The 22,087-nt window shown below is 39.4% G+C and overlaps 1 protein-coding gene across 1 annotated transcript in view; it reads left to right on the forward strand.

The window, feature by feature from the left end:
* The window catches only part of SHF (Src homology 2 domain containing F), a 93,662-nt gene extending 78,492 nt beyond the window's left edge, over positions 1-15,170 (forward strand). Inside the window, exon 6 of the mRNA XM_018577006.1 lies at positions 14,724-15,170. Coding sequence (XP_018432508.1) covers positions 14,724-14,910 — 187 coding nt within the window. The 3' untranslated portion in view covers positions 14,911-15,170. The remainder of the gene's footprint in view (positions 1-14,723) is intronic.
* Positions 15,171-22,087: the final 6,917 nt, after the last annotated feature.

A 22,087-nucleotide genomic window follows, 5' to 3' on the forward strand; every position in this document is an offset into this window, starting at 1 on the left:
GTCCCTGGATCAGCATGGTGCCTGTGTCAGTAAACGAGCTCCCTCCGGTCCCCTCTCTGCTGCAAGAATGCATAAGTGTTGTATATTACATCACTTCCGCATTCTTGTGTCACTCTCTAGCTTCAGAAGCTGGAAAGAAGCTGATGTCAAGATCCGCCCAGCTGCGTGAGTGACAGCTGGCTCTGCCTATGTAGAGGCAGAGCCAGCTGTACCCGCCCCCTCCCCCGTCCATTCCGCCAGTCAGCGCTGGCGGATCGGAGCGGGGAGGGGGGAATCCAGCCCCTCCCCTGTCACGGCAGAGAGCAGTCTCATTGTCACAGGTCGGCTAGAACTATGAGGTTCTCCTTTAAGATTAAAGACATTTTTTTCCAATTTCAGAAAGTCTCTCATTGGTGAACCTTGTGTTAACAGGCATCTGTATTGAGAGAAGTATGGAGACAGCCATTACGAATATCCTAGTAAAAAATAAATACTAGTGGTCTGATGTATTTAGCTTTTAAAACTTTGGAGTGACAAACCAAGAACAAGAATGCATTGAGTGTCAAAACAGTGTCAGAATTCCTTATCTTTATGCTTTATGTATCAGTGTAACTACAAGGCAATTTACAGTTTCACTGAAAAAAAGGTCAGCAATGTTACCTCCCATATTTCTATCCTGGCAGAGCAATGTTAAATGTTTATAAAATAATTGTTTACACTTATTTAAAAAAAAAGTCCTAAAATATTAGGTATATGATCTTTAAAAGTTTGGGGAAAAGATGAGATAGTTGTAACTAATATACCTTATTACCTAGTGAATGTACTATTTGCCAAAAGACACTGACTGGACACTGCATGTGGTGAACATTTAATGGTGATTTAGCAAGTATGGAGAACCCTCCTTTTTATTTCTGTCTTGGCCTGTGTGTGTGCTTTGGCGGCTGGGCGCTGCCTATACCCAAAAATCCATTTGAATTGCCCACTGCTTTTCTCCTTCAGCGACGACTTAAGAGTTGTGCAGCATGTCTTTGTCACGAACCCGAGCCCCTTCTCCTCACACAGCCGCTGTGCCGTCTCGTTGCTAGGAGACGGGCCGGCAGGCTTGCGTACTCGGCTCCTCCCTCCAGACGTCTCCCTCGGACTCGTCACACATAGGAGTGAGGGCGTAGCAGCCCGGCCCTTCGGAAGCATCCCGTTGCTAGGAGACGTTCGGGAGGGCCTCTGCTGACTGCTCCGCCCCAACACACCTGCCTACTCATAAAAGCCTGGAAGGCACACTTGCTCAATGTTCTAGCGAGGTAGAACGTTGAGCAATTCCTTAGGGCTCATACCTCTGCTGAAGCACATGAACCTTTCGTTTCCAGAGCATAGTAATCCGGTCTTCTTCCAGCACAGCAGTGATCCTTCGCCCTGTATTCCTGGAGGGCTCTGAATACCCCAACAAACCGCAAGTACCATCCTGGACTCTGCATCTGTGCACATTGCCTGCAACTCAGTCGGGTTTAAAGAGACACTGCTCTACAAAGGGGGTTGTTTCTAGGAGTACTGCTAATTACTGTTTGATACGCCTGCATTCAGGAACCTACTGGTGATATCTATGCAAGTTAATTGCAACAGAGGGAAGGTTCACTTGTTGTTACCTCTGCAATTACAGCCTGTGGTGGCGTATGATGTGTAAAGGGTTCCTACCTCACTCAACCACACTAAAAGTGTAAGTGTGAACCCCACCTGAGCCATCCACAAAGCCTCTTCGCAGCTGAGATCCTCAGCCAAACTCGCTCAAACGTTAGTCTTCTGGTGGCTGAGCACTGTTATGCTGGAAATGCCTTTTTGAATTTCCCACAGCTCCTCCTGCTAGCCTGGGACGTTTTGATGACACATCACAGATTGAACCAGTGTGCACGTCTCCAGCTCTCTTCTTCCCACCAATTTCTCTCAAGCAGACTGTAGCAGAAGAACATTGTGTAGCAGCGCTTTTTTTTTCTCACTGCACAACCTTTCTTCCTCTCAGCTTGCAGGCATGGACAGCCTGCTAGTCTATAATCTGCCTGCAGTGACAGTTATTACACAGCTATACCTACTTATTCACTATAGCTCAGCTGGTCTTTGGCTTTCTTAGGGAAGTGTAGTAGCTCTTTTTTCCTAAAAGAGAAGCCGTGTCTGGGGCTAAATCGAAGGGTTGTCTCCCTACTATTGCAGGTGACTCACCAGTTCTCCTGCCTTACAAGAGAGATATTTGTTACTGTTTTGCAGGCACGTATGACTCAGTTGGTGGAACTTGTTTCTCTCCCCCTAGATTACAAGAGTTTAAATTGCCCACTACCACTCCTCCATGGAATCTGTTGTAGAGAAGCCTAATATTTCTGATTCTTTTGGGGATCTTTAGGAGAATTCTTTGTCAGACACTGAATCCCTCCCTTACCTAGTGGAGAGGACTCTACCAGCTGAATTTCCATAACTGTTTCAATTAAACAAAAGGAAACTGTATCCTTTATAATTGAGGATGTTCTTTCCACTTTAAAATTGAAAGAGTCCGCTGTTCCATCTCCTAACACAGTGTCTGGGTTTGGTTCTCATAGACCCAAATGTTCCACCTGTGTGTTTTCACATTTTACAATGTTATCTTCTAAGATGGTAAACAGACAAATTATTTCCTTCTGTCACCCACCTGTGTCATCTTAATAAATATTTGGCTATTTCCATAGAAAACGCTCCTTCCTTTAAGGACCCTACTGACAATGTGGAGGCAGTTTTGCAATTCATCTACTCTGCCCTTTGACCCATGAACACCTCCACACTCGCCAAGCTTAGGCTGACTGGTCAAAATCTCTAACAGGAATGTGTCTGCTGCTAGCATTGAATCTCAACCTATTGATTGCATAGATCATTGTAGAATTGAATGTTCTGTGCAATGCAGTGCTGAATGCCAGCTGGTTCATTTTAGCTAACCTTTTTTCTGTCCACAGGGCACTCTGGCTTAAGTGCTAGTCGGCAAAGCAGAAGTGTTTAAAAAAAAAACAAGCCTTGTTACTCCTACCCTAAGTGGGAGAATCTCTTTAAAAATATAGGGGTTTAAGAGTAGTCACCCACACCAGCTCCTCAAAGCTAAGGATTCAGATTGACACCTTCATATCTCCAATATGGGCTTCAGTTCCTCCAATATGGGCTTCATTCCTCCAATATGGGCTTCAGTTCCTGGACCCACAAGGCTACTTCCACCCCCCTGACACTCAGAGGTTTCATGCGTACTCGGCTCCTCCCTCCAGACGTCTCCCTCGGACTCGTCACACATAGGAGTGAGGGCGTAGCAGCCCGGCCCTTCGGAAGCATCCCGTTGCTAGGAGACGTTCGGGAGGGCCTCTGCTGACTGCTCCGCCCCAACACACCTGCCTACTCATAAAAGCCTGGAAGGCACACTTGCTCAATGTTCTAGCGAGGTAGAACGTTGAGCAATTCCTTAGGGCTCATACCTCTGCTGAAGCACATGAACCTTTCGTTTCCAGAGCATAGTAATCCGGTCTTCTTCCAGCACAGCAGTGATCCTTCGCCCTGTATTCCTGGAGGGCTCTGAATACCCCAACAAACCGCAAGTACCATCCTGGACTCTGCATCTGTGCACATTGCCTGCAACTCAGTCGGGTTTAAAGAGACACTGCTCTACAAAGGGGGTTGTTTCTAGGAGTACTGCTAATTACTGTTTGATACGCCTGCATTCAGGAACCTACTTGTGATATCTATGCAAGTTAATTGCAACAGAGGGAAGGTTCACTTGTTGTTACCTCTGCAATTACAGCCTGTGGTGGCGTATGATGTGTAAAGGGTTCCTACCTCACTCAACCACACTAAAAGTGTAAGTGTGAACCCCACCTGAGCCATCCACAAAGCCTCTTCGCAGCTGAGCTCCATTTGATACGCCTGCATTCAGGAACCTACTTGTGATATCTATGCAAGTTAATTGCAACAGAGGGAAGGTTCACTTGTTGTTACCTCTGCAATTACAGCCTGTGGTGGCGTATGATGTGTAAAGGGTTCCTACCTCACTCAACCACACTAAAAGTGTAAGTGTGAACCCCACCTGAGCCATCCACAAAGCCTCTTCGCAGCTGAGATCCTCAGCCAAACTCGCTCAAACGTTAGTCTTCTGGTGGCTGAGCACTGTTATGCTGGAAATGCCTTTTTGAATTTCCCACAGCTCCTCCTGCTAGCCTGGGACGTTTTGATGACACATCACAGATTGAACCAGTGTGCACGTCTCCAGCTCTCTTCTTCCCACCAATTTCTCTCAAGCAGACTGTAGCAGAAGAACATTGTGTAGCAGCGCTTTTTTTTTCTCACTGCACAACCTTTCTTCCTCTCAGCTTGCAGGCATGGACAGCCTGCTAGTCTATAATCTGCCTGCAGTGACAGTTATTACACAGCTATACCTACTTATTCACTATAGCTCAGCTGGTCTTTGGCTTTCTTAGGGAAGTGTAGTAGCTCTTTTTTCCTAAAAGAGAAGCCGTGTCTGGGGCTAAATCGAAGGGTTGTCTCCCTACTATTGCAGGTGACTCACCAGTTCTCCTGCCTTACAAGAGAGATATTTGTTACTGTTTTGCAGGCACGTATGACTCAGTTGGTGGAACTTGTTTCTCTCCCCCTAGATTACAAGAGTTTAAATTGCCCACTACCACTCCTCCATGGAATCTGTTGTAGAGAAGCCTAATATTTCTGATTCTTTTGGGGATCTTTAGGAGAATTCTTTGTCAGACACTGAATCCCTCCCTTACCTAGTGGAGAGGACTCTACCAGCTGAATTTCCATAACTGTTTCAATTAAACAAAAGGAAACTGTATCCTTTATAATTGAGGATGTTCTTTCCACTTTAAAATTGAAAGAGTCCGCTGTTCCATCTCCTAACACAGTGTCTGGGTTTGGTTCTCATAGACCCAAATGTTCCACCTGTGTGTTTTCACATTTTACAATGTTATCTTCTAAGATGGTAAACAGACAAATTATTTCCTTCTGTCACCCACCTGTGTCATCTTAATAAATATTTGGCTATTTCCATAGAAAACGCTCCTTCCTTTAAGGACCCTACTGACAATGTGGAGGCAGTTTTGCAATTCATCTACTCTGCCCTTTGACCCATGAACACCTCCACACTCGCCAAGCTTAGGCTGACTGGTCAAAATCTCTAACAGGAATGTGTCTGCTGCTAGCATTGAATCTCAACCTATTGATTGCATAGATCATTGTAGAATTGAATGTTCTGTGCAATGCAGTGCTGAATGCCAGCTGGTTCATTTTAGCTAACCTTTTTTCTGTCCACAGGGCACTCTGGCTTAAGTGCTAGTCGGCAAAGCAGAAGTGTTTAAAAAAAAAACAAGCCTTGTTACTCCTACCCTAAGTGGGAGAATCTCTTTAAAAATATAGGGGTTTAAGAGTAGTCACCCACACCAGCTCCTCAAAGCTAAGGATTCAGATTGACACCTTCATATCTCCAATATGGGCTTCAGTTCCTCCAATATGGGCTTCATTCCTCCAATATGGGCTTCAGTTCCTGGACCCACAAGGCTACTTCCACCCCCCTGACACTCAGAGGTTTCAAATATGCATGGCAAACCAAGGGATTCAAACCTGTGTGACAAATTGTCCATATAGTGGTAAAACTATGACCATTTTCAGCTGTCACAAAATGCTTCCCAACAGCTTGATATCCTGTTGTGACTAACAACTCTTCCCTTTTCAACAGAGAAAAGAGCATAAAGGTTTCACTGTGACAGTCTGTGTATGCTGCGTTTGCCTGTTTCCTGAATTGAGCATTAAGGTTGGTCCTGATGCTATGAGTCATTTTAGGATGAATGTCTCCCTGGCAATTCTTTGCCTGACAGCATCTTCCAGCCTATGACCTTCCTAATAGACCACATGGCAAAGGACGTTTAACCAAGACAGACTTTTACTTTTAATAATCTTTATCCTGTCAAGCTGGTCTCATTCTTTGCAAAATGAGGGAGAAGAGGAGGCATGGTGCTTCAGACTAATGTATTTAAGTTCCTGATCAGTCCCTGATTTATCTGTACAAGTCCTGAGGAAACTAACACATTTTCTCTATTTCGGTGTAATTACTTTTAACTTGTCAATTGTGGTGACCACATGATTGCAAACCGCACAGTGTGGTTCTTGATGTCTTAAACGGCACTAGCGGCAGTCTGGTCCTGCAGCTGGCAATGGTTCCTTGAGCTGCCGTGTACTAAGAATGTTAATTACAGAAAAAAAATTAATATACAGATTATGGTGACCAAGGGATTACTAGTCTTTTTGCATTTCCAAAGCGCTTACATTGAAAATATGAATTTACATTAACTGATGAATGAAAAGCCTTTAAAATAGCAAAGTATCTTGTTGTACATGAATGAGAACAAGAGTGTGACAGACTATGATATGAAATACAGACAACACCTGCTGCTTGTGCAGATACATGATATTCTATCTTTTCCTTAAGAGGAAATGTCAGTAAAATGCCAAAAGTTCTTGTTCTGCAGGCTCATTACAGACAGAGGACACAAAATGTCAGGAGCAGAAAATGAGCCATATACCTTGGGGGGGCAATATTCTGAATCACACAAGCCTGGCAAATTTATCTGTACTAAATGATATTTCAGCAGCACGTTTTTGACACTTCATAATAGGGAACCGGGTATGTATTGTAACATAAAATAAGAACTGTGCATTTCTTCAGTACTGACAACCTTATCAGCAAATTTTTTTCAAATGTTAAAGTGGTCTTAAACTGTTATCACTTTTGTGATGGCAGGTTATAGCTTGTATCTGCAGTTACTGCGATCCATGAGCCATTGTGCTGCCAGTAAAATCGAAGTGTGATTACTTAATGCAGATATTGATAAAGTTAAGTCTTTACAATTGTAGTGGGAAATTTGATTGAATTGTAGAACTTACACTTACATACAGTATGTAATGACTTCATGTTTGGAGAAATGATCTGTATTCAAATTCCTTAAAATACCTGAGTGTAGGACGACTTACTAAGTGCAATATTGCACTCAATCCAGTATTCTTTGCCTCCTCCTGTCTGAAAATGCCAGCCACTCATGGGTGGTCATTGCATAAGGCCACTTTCACGTGGTGCGGTCACGAGGGGATCAGTGCTGGAGAACTTAAGGGTACAGTGCAATCCGCTGACATGGGGAAACCACAACAAACATACAATTGTCATACAGGAATCACAACCTGTTTGCTCTAGTGTGCGGTTTGCGGACCTATAGAAGGTAGTGGTAATGTGAAGTAAAACGCACAAAATGCCTTTTTACAGTGTTTTAATGCCACAAAGTATATAAACAGCAGACAAGAGTATTCATTAGTTCATTGCTTGTTGATGCACAAAAATGCCCACCATAACCCATGTTAAAACACAAAGCTGAATGTGTTTTAAGAAGCTATGTGTTAATGCAACCTACCACAAAGTGTGAATCCAGCCTAGGCTGTGAATTTGCTAGTTCTGCGGCTGCGCTTTTCTGGCCTGTTGCTGATTTGACCTGCTGCCCCGGTTCCATTGAAGAGAGAGGTAGTTAGATTATTTTCCTCTTGAAGTCAAACTGCTTGAGCAGACAAGCATGGCAGTAAGAAAGAGATTCATGGGGCTATTATGACACCAACTCGAATAATGGATCTGCAGAGAACAACTTTCAGAAGTTAAGAAATCCTTCATACTTGCCCCAAAACTATGCAGCCTCATGCTGCTAATGTCCACCCTCTACTCCTAGTGCCTAAACATAAGTTAGAATGGCAGCAGGATCTAGTGCAACAGTTGGCCCCTGTTGTATAACCATCCATCTATTTCTGTTGTGTGGTAATATGAGCAGCATTTTAAAATATTTTGCATCAGTCTACCAAAAATTAATATTTCCATTTTTGTTAGATTGTAAAGTATTAAACCACTTGATACATTTTTGTATCCCTATTTGGTGATATTGCCATGCTTAAGGTATTGGATCTGCACACCTGTTGTGGCCATTTTTAGGGGATCCCGCTATCTGCTTGATAAATAATAATATATATATTTTTTTTATGACTGATGGTCTATTTAAGGGGTCACACCACTCAAAACGTACCGTATATCTCTGTTTTTGGTAGATGTTGGAAAGCGAGAAAACACTTGACATGATTTATGTCTCTTATTGACTTGCTTCCTGGGGCTGAACATCTGCTCTGGCAATTATTAGGAAATCTTGCTCTTTCAGTTGGCTTTTTAACTTATTTTTTTATTATAGAAAAGGCGAGATGAAGTGCTAGAACACACAAAGGTGGGGGTTGCACTTAAAACTAACATGTGGACTGGAAAAGAGTTGGGAGTTATGGTAGGGAGATGTCACTGTTGGAGTATCCAAGACATAAGATCCCAGAGACTGATTTGGCCTATCAGGCTCTACCCATACCTAAAATGTCATTACAAAAGAATATATAATGCAGGCTAGTAGATTTTTGGTACCCAGATGGGTTTGAAAAAGGGGCATAAAATAGGGGGCATGGTCAAGTTTTTAACGTGTGGTATTTGGTCACCAGCAATAATTTGGTACATTGTACCACTAAAAAAATTTACAATTTACTATGGTTGATTTCACAGATTAGATGAATTTGCAACATGATTGTTATTTTATCAGTTTTTGTGGGATTTCTCAAAGACGTTCTTCCTTTTAATTAGTGTTAACTAACAGTCTCTATGAGGTGTTTATTGAAGGGAGAGGAATAGAAGTAATTCTAGATGGAGATAAAATAATGATTCATGTGAAACAAAGTGATATGCTATCTATTTACTTTTGTTAATTGGTTAAGTTTTCTTCTCAGCTGAGGAAAGCCAAACAGTGCTTTTATAGACCCATCCTAGGTTACTTTTGCTGGATCAACAAGGTCAGGGAGAAAAAGTGTACACATTCAAATTGATTGATTGTCTAGGTCAGTCATAATTTTTTATATTTGGGAAATAAATGCAAACTTTCTACAGGGTATTAAAATGTTCCCTGGTTTGATCTGGCTGGCAGAAGAACAACCAACTTGTGGGCAAGGTTCCTATCCTTGAGTCTGGCAGTTTTTTCCTGCTATAAAAATCTCTTAGAAATGTTCAACATTATGGCTCCTTTTCAGCCTTTTTCATCCTTCACAAGTCAGAGACAAGAAAATGAATTTAAAGTGGCACCAGAGTCACTTGATAAGTACTTTTCAGTTTATATCCAATTGATTGAACACCAGATGTAGGAAAGCTAGATAAATCTTCCCATGCACTTAAATAAATATGTCTTTAGTTGACAAAGCAGCACGACCAAAAGATATAGATGAGGTTTCGGGTATAAATCTTCCTGTATATTGAGCTGTCAGTGTTAGTTCAGAGACCTTGATAGCTTAACAGAGAACGTTTATCTATTGTGTTTTGCTTGTAGCAACGGATGGGTTTATTATTCAAATTAATACTGTAAAGGGAAAAATAGTTCAAATATGTTTGTGTCCCTTTTTAGCTATATAGAGACGTTTCAGTGTAAGTTTTATTGGCTTATTCAGGAAGGTTATAATAACAACAAGGATGATGAGAATAAAGCCGCAACCAATCAGAATTCACAATGTAGCTATCACGTACCTGGTTAGAGATGTAGTGTGAGGAGGCCTCCCTTGCACCTTGTGTCCCGAGGCCCGAGGCCTCCCTTGCACCTCGTGACTCTGAGGTTGGGGACAGAGTCCAAGTAGACAGTGAGTGGCACGAGTGCCAGTGGTGATGAGACCGTGCAAGCCGATATCCAGGGATGCTGGTAACCGAAATCCAAGTAATCAAGCCGGGGTCAAATCCAATCGAGCAATCACAGTACAGAGGGGTCAGGCAAAATCAAAGTCCAGTAATCAAATCCGAGGTCGGTGGCAGGCAGCGAGCAAGAATAGTCAGGTCCAATCCGGGTCAAAGCAAGGCAAGAAGAATATCACAGGAATACAGGAACACGGAAGAGCTGAAAGAGAATCCAGCAATATGGTGGTGCTCGAGCCGGGTTTATATTGGGGAAGTAGTTAGGTTGATGTGTCACTTCCTTTGCGTCATTTTGGCGCGCTTTTGCACGGCTGGAGGTGATCATCTGCGCATGCGTGGAATAGCTTGTTTCTTGCTAGTACGGCAATGCGCACTTGGCGCATGCGCAGTTACAGGGGATCTCTTACAGTAGCAGTCAGCACATTTAACACTTTTATACCAATGTCCTTCCTACACGTCTGTCCTAGCTGGCTGAGACTTTTTTTTTCTTTTATATGTTTCTAACTGCAGATAAAGCACAGTGCAGGCACCAAAATGTACTTAACTCCCTAAACATCTTCTCATTTTTGAAAGTAGAGATGCTGTAGAATTAAAAGGTAGGATCCCTAGTTGCTAATGTCCCATTTCACTCCAGCAGATATTTGTCAAACCTCTATTTTAATAGAAATTGGTCTAGCGGTCAGTGTGCACAAATATAAGCTATAAAATCACCCAGCCTCCAGTTTACACAGGATTCAGTGTGTAAATGCCAACGTGAAGAGCAGTGTGTACAGAGAGCATTTATAAAACATTCAGCAATCTTTGAGCAGCTTCATGAAAGTCATTAAAGCCCCCATTGAGATTTAGTCTTTTCTGAAACTGTTAAATCATGTTTTTTGGGAGTTCTAGCTATATCAGATTTTAACAGGCATTTAGCACTGCTTCAAGCCTACTGAAAGCCTCCTGAGGCCCGATGACCCCTCTGAATAGCATGTACTACTGTTTCTGTATCATGTACCCCTGGCATTAAGCTTTGTGAGCCACACACCTATGTATGGTGGAATTAGGAGGATTGCTAATGCATTCTTTTTTTTTTTTTTATTTAATTAATTTTCTTTACTCTCCTGCATATTTACATGTGGATTTGTGTTATCTGAAAAGAGTCGCACTGTGCAATCTGGGCAATCATGATTGTAAAATAAAGTATTTGTGCATATGTTGTAAGGAATATAATAATATCAAACTTCTCCATTACCCTGGTTTGCAAACCAATTGGTCCATCACTACTTGTGACAGCAGGTATTAACCTTCATTGACATCTGTTGCCAGCTGTCTAAAACCTTAAAGTAAAGCTCTGGGTGAAATTTTTCTTAACACTGGCAGTGGGGCTACCCCCACACTGCAATGATTAAGTTCTCCTTTTTCTCTAGGTTAAAAAATAGTTATACTCACCTGATCCTCGGAGACGCCTTCCTCTTAGACTGGTGCATTCTGCCTTGCTCCCCCTATGCTGCAGCACTATAAGGTTCCTGAGTCATCACACTCTATACACAGTGTGTAGGACTTGAGGACGCTGAGGGACATACCATCCCTGCAGCAGAGGAGAAGACGGGCAGGAGGGAGCACCTTCACAGCCAGCCAGCTCCAAGGATCAGGTGAGAATATCTTTTATTTTTGAACTCAAAAACAAGCACTTAACCCTTGCAGTACGGGTGTAGCCCCACTGTTATGCGGCATGAAACGCACCCTGTGATTCAGTGGACACAAAAAGTAACTACCTTTTGTGTTTACATATGTTCAGGTCTACCCTGTGCAATGCAGAATCCTCCTTGCCCTAAGATGGGGCTAAATCTCTCCATCAAAGCATTTTTATTGAGTGATATAATGGCGAAATCACATTTCTCCTTTCTATAAAATTCCTTGTGCTCGCTACTTGCTTTAGAGCCATAGCAGAAAGTAGTAAATTTCGTAACCCACTTACATACTTTATGAAGAGCTGTGACCTGAAGCACCTAGATTGCATTAACCCCACTCAATCCTGCTATAGAATTCCTGGAATAAATAACAGCATCTTATGAGTCAAGTTTTGTATTTTTTTTTTCTAGCATTGTTGTATGCATATATTGCAAAGCAACATAAATGGTAGAGTGCATCATTGACAGACATACCCTCTGTGTTCCTTTTTCAATAACACTGTTCTGGTGGTCTAGTTATATTGTGTATTCATTAAATTGATTCCCAGTAGGAGTGAATGAGTTAATTAAATTGTAATGCTGTCACACTGCAAAGATATATACTTAATCTCTGCTTGTCCTCTGCAGCACTTGTGCGCCTTTCCCCTGAGAGCCATTCATCCAGCAGATGGTTTGAAAGCCAGGACTAACCGTCCTGAGCCTAATGAGAAAAGACAGTGTAGCTCTAATAGCATACCTTGAATCATTTACTATGCTTCAGCATTGCATTTATGTATATTACCCTAGTTATATCTTTATAAATATCCTTTTTCTTACTGTTAGTAGCTTGTTAAAAGATAACTGGTTTTGTAGAATCAATCTCAATGTTTCACACTTTTTCTTATATTTGTTCAATTTAATATCATATTATGGTTTGTGATCCACTGTTTAGGGCATGTGTTAACAAGCTACTGTCATAGGATTTAAAGAAAAATCAATATCTTTTTTAAAAAGTAAGAAAGGCATTTTATTATAGTTAAGGAAAGGTGCCAGTGAAGACTACATCACCTGCAGACTGCCTATTCTACTGATATGAATACAACTGTTTTCTTTATTTTGTGGTAATCTCTAAATATCTTTTATCTGGAGTAAAAGCTACAATAGTGTTTGGTTAATTTAATTGTTTTTAGCTTGTAAACTATATATATAAAATTTGATTTACAAACAACCCTTTAAATGACAATAGATACCAGAGCAGTATGGGTAGCAGTCTGCCTCCTGACTGACTTTGACTGAAAGTTTTGATTGAGCAATATAATCAAGGAAGAGTCACTGAAACTTAATAATCGGCTAACTAATCGATTTTGAAAATAATCGTTAGCTGCAGCTCTACTGGGTTGAGTTAATTCAGTTCTGTGTGTAAATTGTATCTTGTGGTACATGCTTTTTGCAACACACTGCTAAGTATAAAGAATAAAGCATAATGAATGCTACAGCTTCACCTACCTAATAAAAAACAAACCATTCATATTTGTGTTAAAACCCTTGAAATGTATAAAACTAGCCAGAACATTTTTTTTCATTAATAGTGAAGCTGCACCTTAACATACAAACTCTAGGAAATTATTTTTATTAACCCTTGCCCTGCAAGGGTTAACTGCCTGTTTTTGTCTACATGCTAATAAATGTGTTTCCTGGAGATCTTCTTTAAATGGGGAGTGATCTCCACCCCATTGTTTTGGTTTGGAATAGAAGAGATGACCTGTAAAATATCTGGGGGGGGGGGGTTTCCATTTAACGGCCCCCTTATATATTGTTGCTTTGAAAGGGTCAAAACAAGCTCATGGCCACCCAATCACTTTTACGAGACTCAACCCCTCTGCCCCACGATTTCCATACTTTCCCACTACTGAGAGCAGAGGAAAATCTGTTCCCTTATGTCCTGTGCAGAAGGTGAACCTGGAAGCACTCAGTGCTGTTAAAATCCTGACTGGCTAAACAATGGATTGAGCATTGTCTGTGCTTGAGTGGCTGGAACAGAGGGAAGAAGGGACTTAAGTGGTTATTACAACATGATATTTCAACAAAGTGTGGCCGTCACCTATTTTGTTGATAATTACTGTTATCACATTCTAGCTCACTTGTGATGGCAATAAAAAAAAGTATTAAAAATTTGGAAAAATGTATACGCACCCATTTGCTCTGCACACAAACATGTAAATACAAAGGCCTACACATACATTATATGTAAATAATTGTGCAACACATATTGGGTATTGGTGTACATGCCATAGTGAGAGAAGTAATTCTGGATCCCTTATTGACACTTAACGCTTATTGATAATTTTAGGTACCATGATTTTTCGACATTTTGTGTGTACACAGTTGAGGCTTGACATATTTGGTATCTGTTTACTCAACACAACCACATCTTTTATTTGTTTTAAAAATATTGTATTATATATATTCTAATTGTGTGCACTACAGTTCAGAAAATATAAATCTGATATACAGTTGCGTAAATATTGTCCTAGTATTTATTTCTACAGGGCCTCTGGCTTTAGAAAATATATGTTTTGGGGGTTTTAAGAAACTTTCTAGCAAAAACTGAGATTTTTAATGTGTGCAACACGTAGGTGTTTTTTTATTTTAATCTGTATTTATTTTTCAAAAGAATTAGGTCTTTTAAACACAAACGAACAGCTTGCATATGCATACTGTATAGACTAAATTTTTAATTTTTGTATCTCCTCCTAGAAGCCAAACTCTAGATCCCATAAAATGCATGCCAAATAAATGCACCCATGTTTGTTGTCCAATTAGTTGGAGAATTTCCAGCATTGAAACTTAGCATTTTATATTACTTTTTTCTTATTTTTTTATTCTGTACTGATGCTGTTATAATGTTTTATATTTGTCATTATATTTGATATATGTAATTCTGATTTGCTGTAAAAACATACCAAATTACAACATTTCTAAAGATTTATTTCTGTTAGGATGCAAATCTGGGTGCAAGTACATTTGTAAATCATTTAACAGCCTGTTAATCTAATCTCCAAACTCAATCTTTATTAGACATTGAGTTTGTTTTTTGTTTTATTGTGAAGGAATACAATTAAATGATGGCAACATATGAATTAATTTACTTTGCGTATCAGACTATAGAATCCAGGGTATATTTAGAGTTTCAGGAAATGTAAGTATTGTATTGCTGCATGGATAATAATATAATACTAATCTGTTGCAATTAAACCATGGTGGAATATTTCCTAAATAATGTTATATATTTTTTTCTTTTATAGGAGCAGCCAAGGATTTATGCACATGAAGCTCTCGCGTACCAAAGAAAACCAGTATATATTGGGACAGAACAGCCAACCTTTTGACGGTGTTTCAGAAATAATCCATTACTACACCACCCACAAGTTACCAATAAAGGGAGCTGAACATATGTCTTTGTTCTATCCAGTTGCAATCCGGACATTGTAGCACTGAGCTTATGGCAGCTAAAGGAGCATGGATTGTCCTATTTATGGTGTACAGAATGGAACAAAAACACACAATGGTGGTACTTTACGTGAAATTTAAAACTGACTAGTGATGGATGTTTTTTGTTTTACAGTTCTAGTCTAAGTATGATTAATGAAAGTAATCCACTTGAATGGGTACACTGCCTGTTCTTTCATATACAATGATTTGGGGCTATATGCCCCGAAAGTGGCAATACTAAGATGTTCAGCTTAAACTACTTGGTATTTAAAAATACATTTTGTTGGATTTCCATATATACTTTTCTGTACACTAGTTGTCCTAAACCATTACTGACAAGGGAAGTTGTCCTTCGACCGTTACCAACAAGGAAATTTGATCCCTACTTTGCAGTGTGTGTCTGAGTGTATGTACAATATTTCCACACAAAAACTTCAGCAATACTGTATTATCTTGTCAAGATGTAAAAAGGCCAAGCAAACTGAGCAGATTGTGGACTTCAGTTCAGTTTTTGGGGGGGGGCATGGGGAATGCAATAATGACATATACGTTTTTTTTAAAAAGTTTATTTTTCTAGCATTAGATGAAGACTTGTTTGACTTCCTCGGCTTTCCCCCATTAAATACCATTTATCCCTTTTATTTGATTGAATGTTTTAAATTGCAAGTGTGATTAGTATTTTAAACCTGATGCAAATCTACTTTTTGCTTTCCAAAGCCCTTTTTTCTTGTATTAAGGAAAGCTGCAACAATATCTAAAGAGCAGCCAATTAAACGGTTTACAAAATTAGTAATTACTACAATTTTTTGTTAAATGTCTAAAGGTTTCCACAATTAAGCTGAAATTAGTTTTTTTTCATAAATATTTGCTCCATTGTGGAGGATATCCAACTTATTTCCTCAGCTGTTCCAAGCTGAGGAGAGGCTGACTACATCCTCTTTAAATAAGATTATTATACAGGTTGTCAGCTGTGTCTGGAAAAATATAAAAATATCCCCACATAATCACAACACTATCTTCACTTATGATAAGCCTCAGTAAGTTGCCTATATTGTAGATCTCTACATTTTATTAGCTTTTACATTTCAGCCAAATTAGGTTCTTAGGTTTATGTGGTCCTTAAATATTTTAACAATAACATTACCTCCTCCTAACAGAAATTAAAGTTGTGATGGAAAAGATCTGTGCAGTTTACCAGGTAACTGCACTTGCTGATGACTGCTGATATGAACAATTCTTGAACTGAAATGTGTTACTTTAAACCTTAATGCAAAGAGCAAATTCATGGTTACTTTTGTCCTGTTGTGTGGTTGTATTTTTAACAAAGTGTATTGTTGCTAGAGCGAAAGTCATGTTTATTTTTATTTTTTCCATTTGAAAACATTTAATATTCTAATTATCAAAGTCAATTCCCGAACCTGACGATGTTGTCAGTTTTGATTATTCCTTACATTCTGTGAGGTTTAACTAAGGTTACTGTAGAAAGAACATAATTCTAAATCTCCTTATAGATGATTCAATTTACCTGGCAGATTTTAGAGTTTAAGAATATAAAGAAAACCAAGATTTTATAAAAATCTGAAGAAAATAATGATAGGGAAATATCGGTGCCATCGGAATGACATGTTCAGTTTACCATTGTAGAATGTGTCTAACAGGTATGTATGCTAGTACACAGCCTTGATCATTTACATTTTCTGCTGTAGGGTAAACTTCCTTTTCATCTTTTGTACAAAAAAAAACCAAATTTGATTTATGAGCTGCAAAGATCTGATATTAAAAGTTGGATAACCAGTTTTAAGTCACCCAGCTGATATATTTAGTTGCTAAACTTAGAAAGCATGTACAGAATTTGGTGCTAAGCTTATTAACATTGAGCAAAGACCAGATTACTAAAACCTTTAGCTACCAAGCCATAATCAATCTGTTAGACTTGCCTTCATGCTAAATGCTGATTTTGGATTGGCTGCTACTTCGTACTGCACCACATTATTAAAGTGTAACTCCGGTTTTATTGAGGGGAAAAAACAAGGCTTTTATCACACTTTGTTGCAGATTCCCACCTTTTTCTGTTCAGAGGAAAAAGCTGTTTATTTCACTAGACTGATTCCTGAATGGGAGGTTCTGGGAATTCTGTTGCAGGGGATGCCTAAATTCTTACCTGTATCTTAGTGTAGGCTTCAATGAAAATTTGGGAGCCAATCAAGGAAGTAGAAAATCAAATTTCTGGGGCGAATTCCATACACCAACAGTGTACAGAAGCCCTCCTATTGCATTGAATATTTGTAACAACTTTAAAAAATTCCAACAGTTTTAGACTGAAATGGAAAGGTAATTTTTAATGTTAAATTAAAAATGGCTTATGTAGCAGTTTTATATTCTATTTTAATGAATGTGGAGTTTTACTTTAAGTAGAGACAACCATACGCTACTTTATTACCTAGGTAACTAGTTCATAAATCTCTGATAATAACTGGGTGGTATATATGGGTCTCTCTACACAGCTACGCGATTGTTAAATTTTTCTCATAGAAGTGACATTTCTCCATGCACTCTTTAAAGAAAAGTGGCAGTTTTTAATCTGAGGCAAGATCAAATATGTGATTTCTTTCATGTAAAAAAAAGCTGCCCGTTTATGACCATTTAAAATACAATAATCCAAGTAAGGTCTGCCTTTTTTTATTTGTTATAAGCCACAAAGTGTTAACAAAAAGCATTAATGTTTTATTGAAGAAGGAATAGAAATGTAAAGATGTTAGGGCAAAAAAATCTAAAAATGTATACTCTATATTTGTTATTATATTAATAAATTTGATACGTGTACAACTAGTGGCAGTTAGGTTTTGAAATCCCAGTGGCATGCAGATATTGTGTGCACAAAGCTCAAGGTTTACAGGGTGCGGGGTTTTTTTGGTAGTAGGTAAACATCCGTCTAAAAAAGTTTGGTAAAATAAAACGGCAAATTTAACATCCCTCTGTAATCAGGTGTCACAGCCATGTTTTTTTGTTGTCAACCTTTTTTTTGTAAATTATTTAATCCCATTGTTACAATGTCATTATGCTCTGTTTTTGTCTGCCAGGTGAAATGTCTGAGTATATTTACCTTGGGGTTGAAGGAATCTGCTCTTTCCTGCTCTCTTAATGTTTGTGTTACTACTGCTGTTACAATTTTACGTTTGTGAATTTTGCCTTGTTAAATAAATAAATAAATGTCTATTTAATGTAAGCATTTTACTAGTCTTTTTTTATTATATAGCCAGTGAGGAAAGATTGGGAATCCTGGTCAGTCAATTCATTTTGCAAGGGAATGTACATTTTATTATATATAAAAAGGAATGTATTGTACAGTATGACACATACAACAAACATCTGCATACTTGCCTTACCTTCTTTAGTATTTATTGTTCATTTACGGCCTCTCCTTCCATGTTTCAAGGAGAAATCTTAGGTAGAAACAAAGCCGAATAATCCACAAAACAACCTAGATAGGAGCCCGCATGCCACTTTGCACTTGTGGGCAGTTGGCTTCAGATGGGACCATGTCCGTACAGGCAATACCAATGGGGAGGGTCTTCTCCCTCAATGCATTCTCTATCTATGTAAAGCTGAGGGATGGGGGAGACAAAGCTGCTTCCCCTACATAGGGCCCCAGGCTAAGAAGAGGGGTACGTCTGTTAATTCTGGCCCAAAAACCACCTACAACTTCTCATAATGCTATAGGTTGTTACTCTTTTAGTGATCCTGTATGGATCTGGTAGACTCTTGATAGCAAACACTGCTCATAGGAGATTGATACATGGAATCGAAAGTCTCTCAGCTTAGTTTATATGTCTATTCCAGTTATATATCACTGGAGCAGAGGGGCACTTGTTGATCAGGTGGGTGACATATTTGAATAAACTGCCAATTTATTTAGCAGGTTTCCACAGCAGCTCAACTGTTAAAGTTTTCTGCCTTGACACATATTGCATCATTAAGCAATACATTTGACATGAAAAAAAAGTAATGTGCTTATTGTATGCTTAGACGTAGGTTGGATTAGAAATTTCTGACTCCTGACCCTATGCAGTTCTCTCATCAAACTAGATTGACTTCACGGGTTGGCAGACTCCTAGAGAATCCACTACCACTTCCAAGTGAAAGGGATTCACTTCCACAGGGATTGTAATTATATATGTAGAGGTCGATGGAAAGTAATGGGAAACAGTTTTTTTTCAAAATGTAGTGTACTTTCTTTTGTTATATAGTAAAAAATAAAAACCCCAGTGGTGATCAAATGCCACCAAAAGAAAGCTCTATCTGTCCCCAAAATATGGTATAAAATTTGTTTCAGTACAGCGTTGTATGATGAAATAAATGTCAGTCAAATTACCGCAGAGCTGAATACTGAAAAATGGCCTGGCCAGGAAGGGGGTTTAACACCCTGGTCTTCAAGTGGTTAATCTGGAGGTTAAGAGATCCCTTTCTGGCTCCCCCCTCATCCGTGTTAGTTTATATGGAAACAAAGTACAGGGCGACTTTGGTAAACACCTGGGGCTCTGAGGATGGGCCAAATAAAGGGCTACAGGCTGGTGGTATTAAGCACCAACAGCATAGCAGAGGTAAGTTTGGTGTGGTGAAAAATGGGAAACACTTTGGAAAGTGAGGACATCCCTTCATGCAGAAGACTTGGCTGCAGGCTTGGACTAGGGGATTTTGAGTGCTTGGGGTTTTACTGGGTTCCTGGTTTAAGTTTGGATTTGGGGCTGTACACCTGAGAGGAACAAGAGGAAGTCTTTGTCACCTCCAAAGAGAGATTGGAGGCTTTCCATGGGGAGGCCTAGGCTTCGTTTTGCTGTGGTCAGTGAGTGCTCTCACTGCGACATTCTTGATTAAATTATTGTGTCAAAAAGCATGCAAAGCAAGCACTTTTTACATGCTTGTTTCACAGACCAGCACTTTATCCAAATGTAGCTTTGCATATTTTCGGAGAGGACACTCATTTTAGAAATGAAATGAACCGAGTCAACCAAGCCATCTATACAATAGCACAGGGTGGAAGGCATAAGCTGTAAACATTCCAACACCAGAGCATCTCTGGGAATAGCAGCAGCATTTTGAGAAATAAATTTAGGCCAGTCGCCCAAGGTTTGAAAGATTGACATCACGGCAATGGTAGGCTGTATTGCGAGCCCTTTTAGGGAAAACAGGGAATTGGAGCTTCCAACATTTGTCAGAAGAATCTTTAAACACTGGGGCATCCACAATATGAATAGTAAGCATTTTATGGAGACGAGAAATCACCAGGTCCATTGAGGGGGCAGCCCATTTGTAATAAAGGACTCAAATGGATATAGTTCATAAAAACATTTGGGGGAGAAAAAAGTGTATAGGAATTCCTGCTGACAATGTCCTTCCGTCTGGAGGGTGGCTACTTTTGTACCCCATGGACCCTGTATGTTTTGCAAAGTAGTCACCGCTCCAAGCTCAATCCTTTGATAGACTATAAGTTCAATACATATCAGCAAACCAAATGTGAGATTGTAGTCCATCACAGGAGTGAGCTTGGAGTGGTGACTACTTTACAACACACACAGGGGCCATTGAGAACAAAAGTAGCCACCCTCCAGAAGGAAGGGCAGTGTCGGCACAAATTCAGAGCTGATTTGAGGATCTATTGAGTGATACACAAACAAGCAACATATTTGTTAATAGGGTACCTGAATGCATTTTTAAGATTTAACTCCTGAGTTTAGTGTCAATTTTGAATATTAGCTTGAATTGTTAGGGTAGATTGAGTCATTCAAATGTATTTGTAGATTTTGTTATGTGAAGGAAGAGGATAAGGAGAGTGGACAGTCATTACTGGAAGAACAAGGTTTTAGTGTGTTTTAAAGGTGGTTAAGGCCCACAGTGCTCTTCTATATCTTCATGCCAATACATGCTAGGCTGCATTAGAGTTTAGCATTTCTGCACATCACATGATATGATAGAAAATTCTTCTCCAAATAATCCCGCTTATTAAAATATATAAACAAGTTTGGGGGCTTAATGTTAAATTATGGGCTCGATTTGTAGAGGGAACAAAGCTTACCTTCCCAGACCTCCCCCTTGGCAGCATGTTTGCCTTAAAACAAGTGCATTTCCGATGGTCACACACATGATAATGTTTAGGCAATTTCAACCTGTTTCAACCAGCATTTGATCACGCCCTATTCACAGCTAAGTTTTAGGAAATTATCACAGAACCAATGCAGTATGCTAAATATGTTTGGACAATAGTGCCTTGTGAAACAGCAAGTGAAAGTGCTGCAAATAGTCACTATATGCCATTAGCTGCAAATCTTTAATTTTCAACTTTTGAAGAAAATATCCTATTACGTGTTCTTAGAACAAAGCAATTGGACTGCAAATATAAAGCCAAGACAACCTCTTATAATGTCAAGCCCCAAAGTTTGTATTACTGACAGGTCTGCTATATTTCTAAGTTGAAGTTGACATTTAGCTCAGAGCATTTTTAAGGTATATCTGACAAATAGATGACACTATCAACAGGCTGAGAAGATTTAAAGGATTTCAGAATGCACCCTTGAAATGTGAATTCATTTTAATGGTTTCCTGCGAGAGGTAAACGGGAAAGTTGCAGGAAGTCCTCGGTCACTCTGACCTCTGTGAATCTAGAAAGGAATGATGCATTTCAGATTTAGTCTTTGTTTATTGAACTACTTTACTGCAGCAATGAATTCATTTTCTAAAAGCTTTTCAATTTTAGTGATGGACAGCAAGGTCAGCAGCCTGATGTCTCTACTTTTGCTAACACGCTCATCCTTCCTAGGAAACCTTGTGCAGACCGATATCCATAATGGAACTACATAGTTCAAAAACATTCTCTTTTATAAAATGTTTTTCTATTTTAGAAATATAGGAGAGAATAAACACAGGCTTGCATCCTTCTAGATTATAAAAAAAAGATTTAAAAAATTCTAAAATAGGCCAATGGATCTTAAACCTTATGAACACAATCCAGCTTTTAATGCTAAACTAAATGTAAATACAGATTAGTTCTTTTGCATCTCATGGACTTTAATATGCGAGTTGTAGTATACATTGTAGTCCATAGTGTTTACTTTTGGTAGTAATGTGGTTAGAGTAATGAAAGTGTGGCTGCAATTAATTTCTGCCTGTGATGTAGCAGGCA

This window comes from Nanorana parkeri, unplaced genomic scaffold (genome assembly GCF_000935625.1).
Source record: "Nanorana parkeri isolate BGI_ZX_2015 unplaced genomic scaffold, ASM93562v1 scaffold82, whole genome shotgun sequence".
Taxonomy (NCBI): Eukaryota; Metazoa; Chordata; class Amphibia; order Anura; family Dicroglossidae; genus Nanorana; species Nanorana parkeri.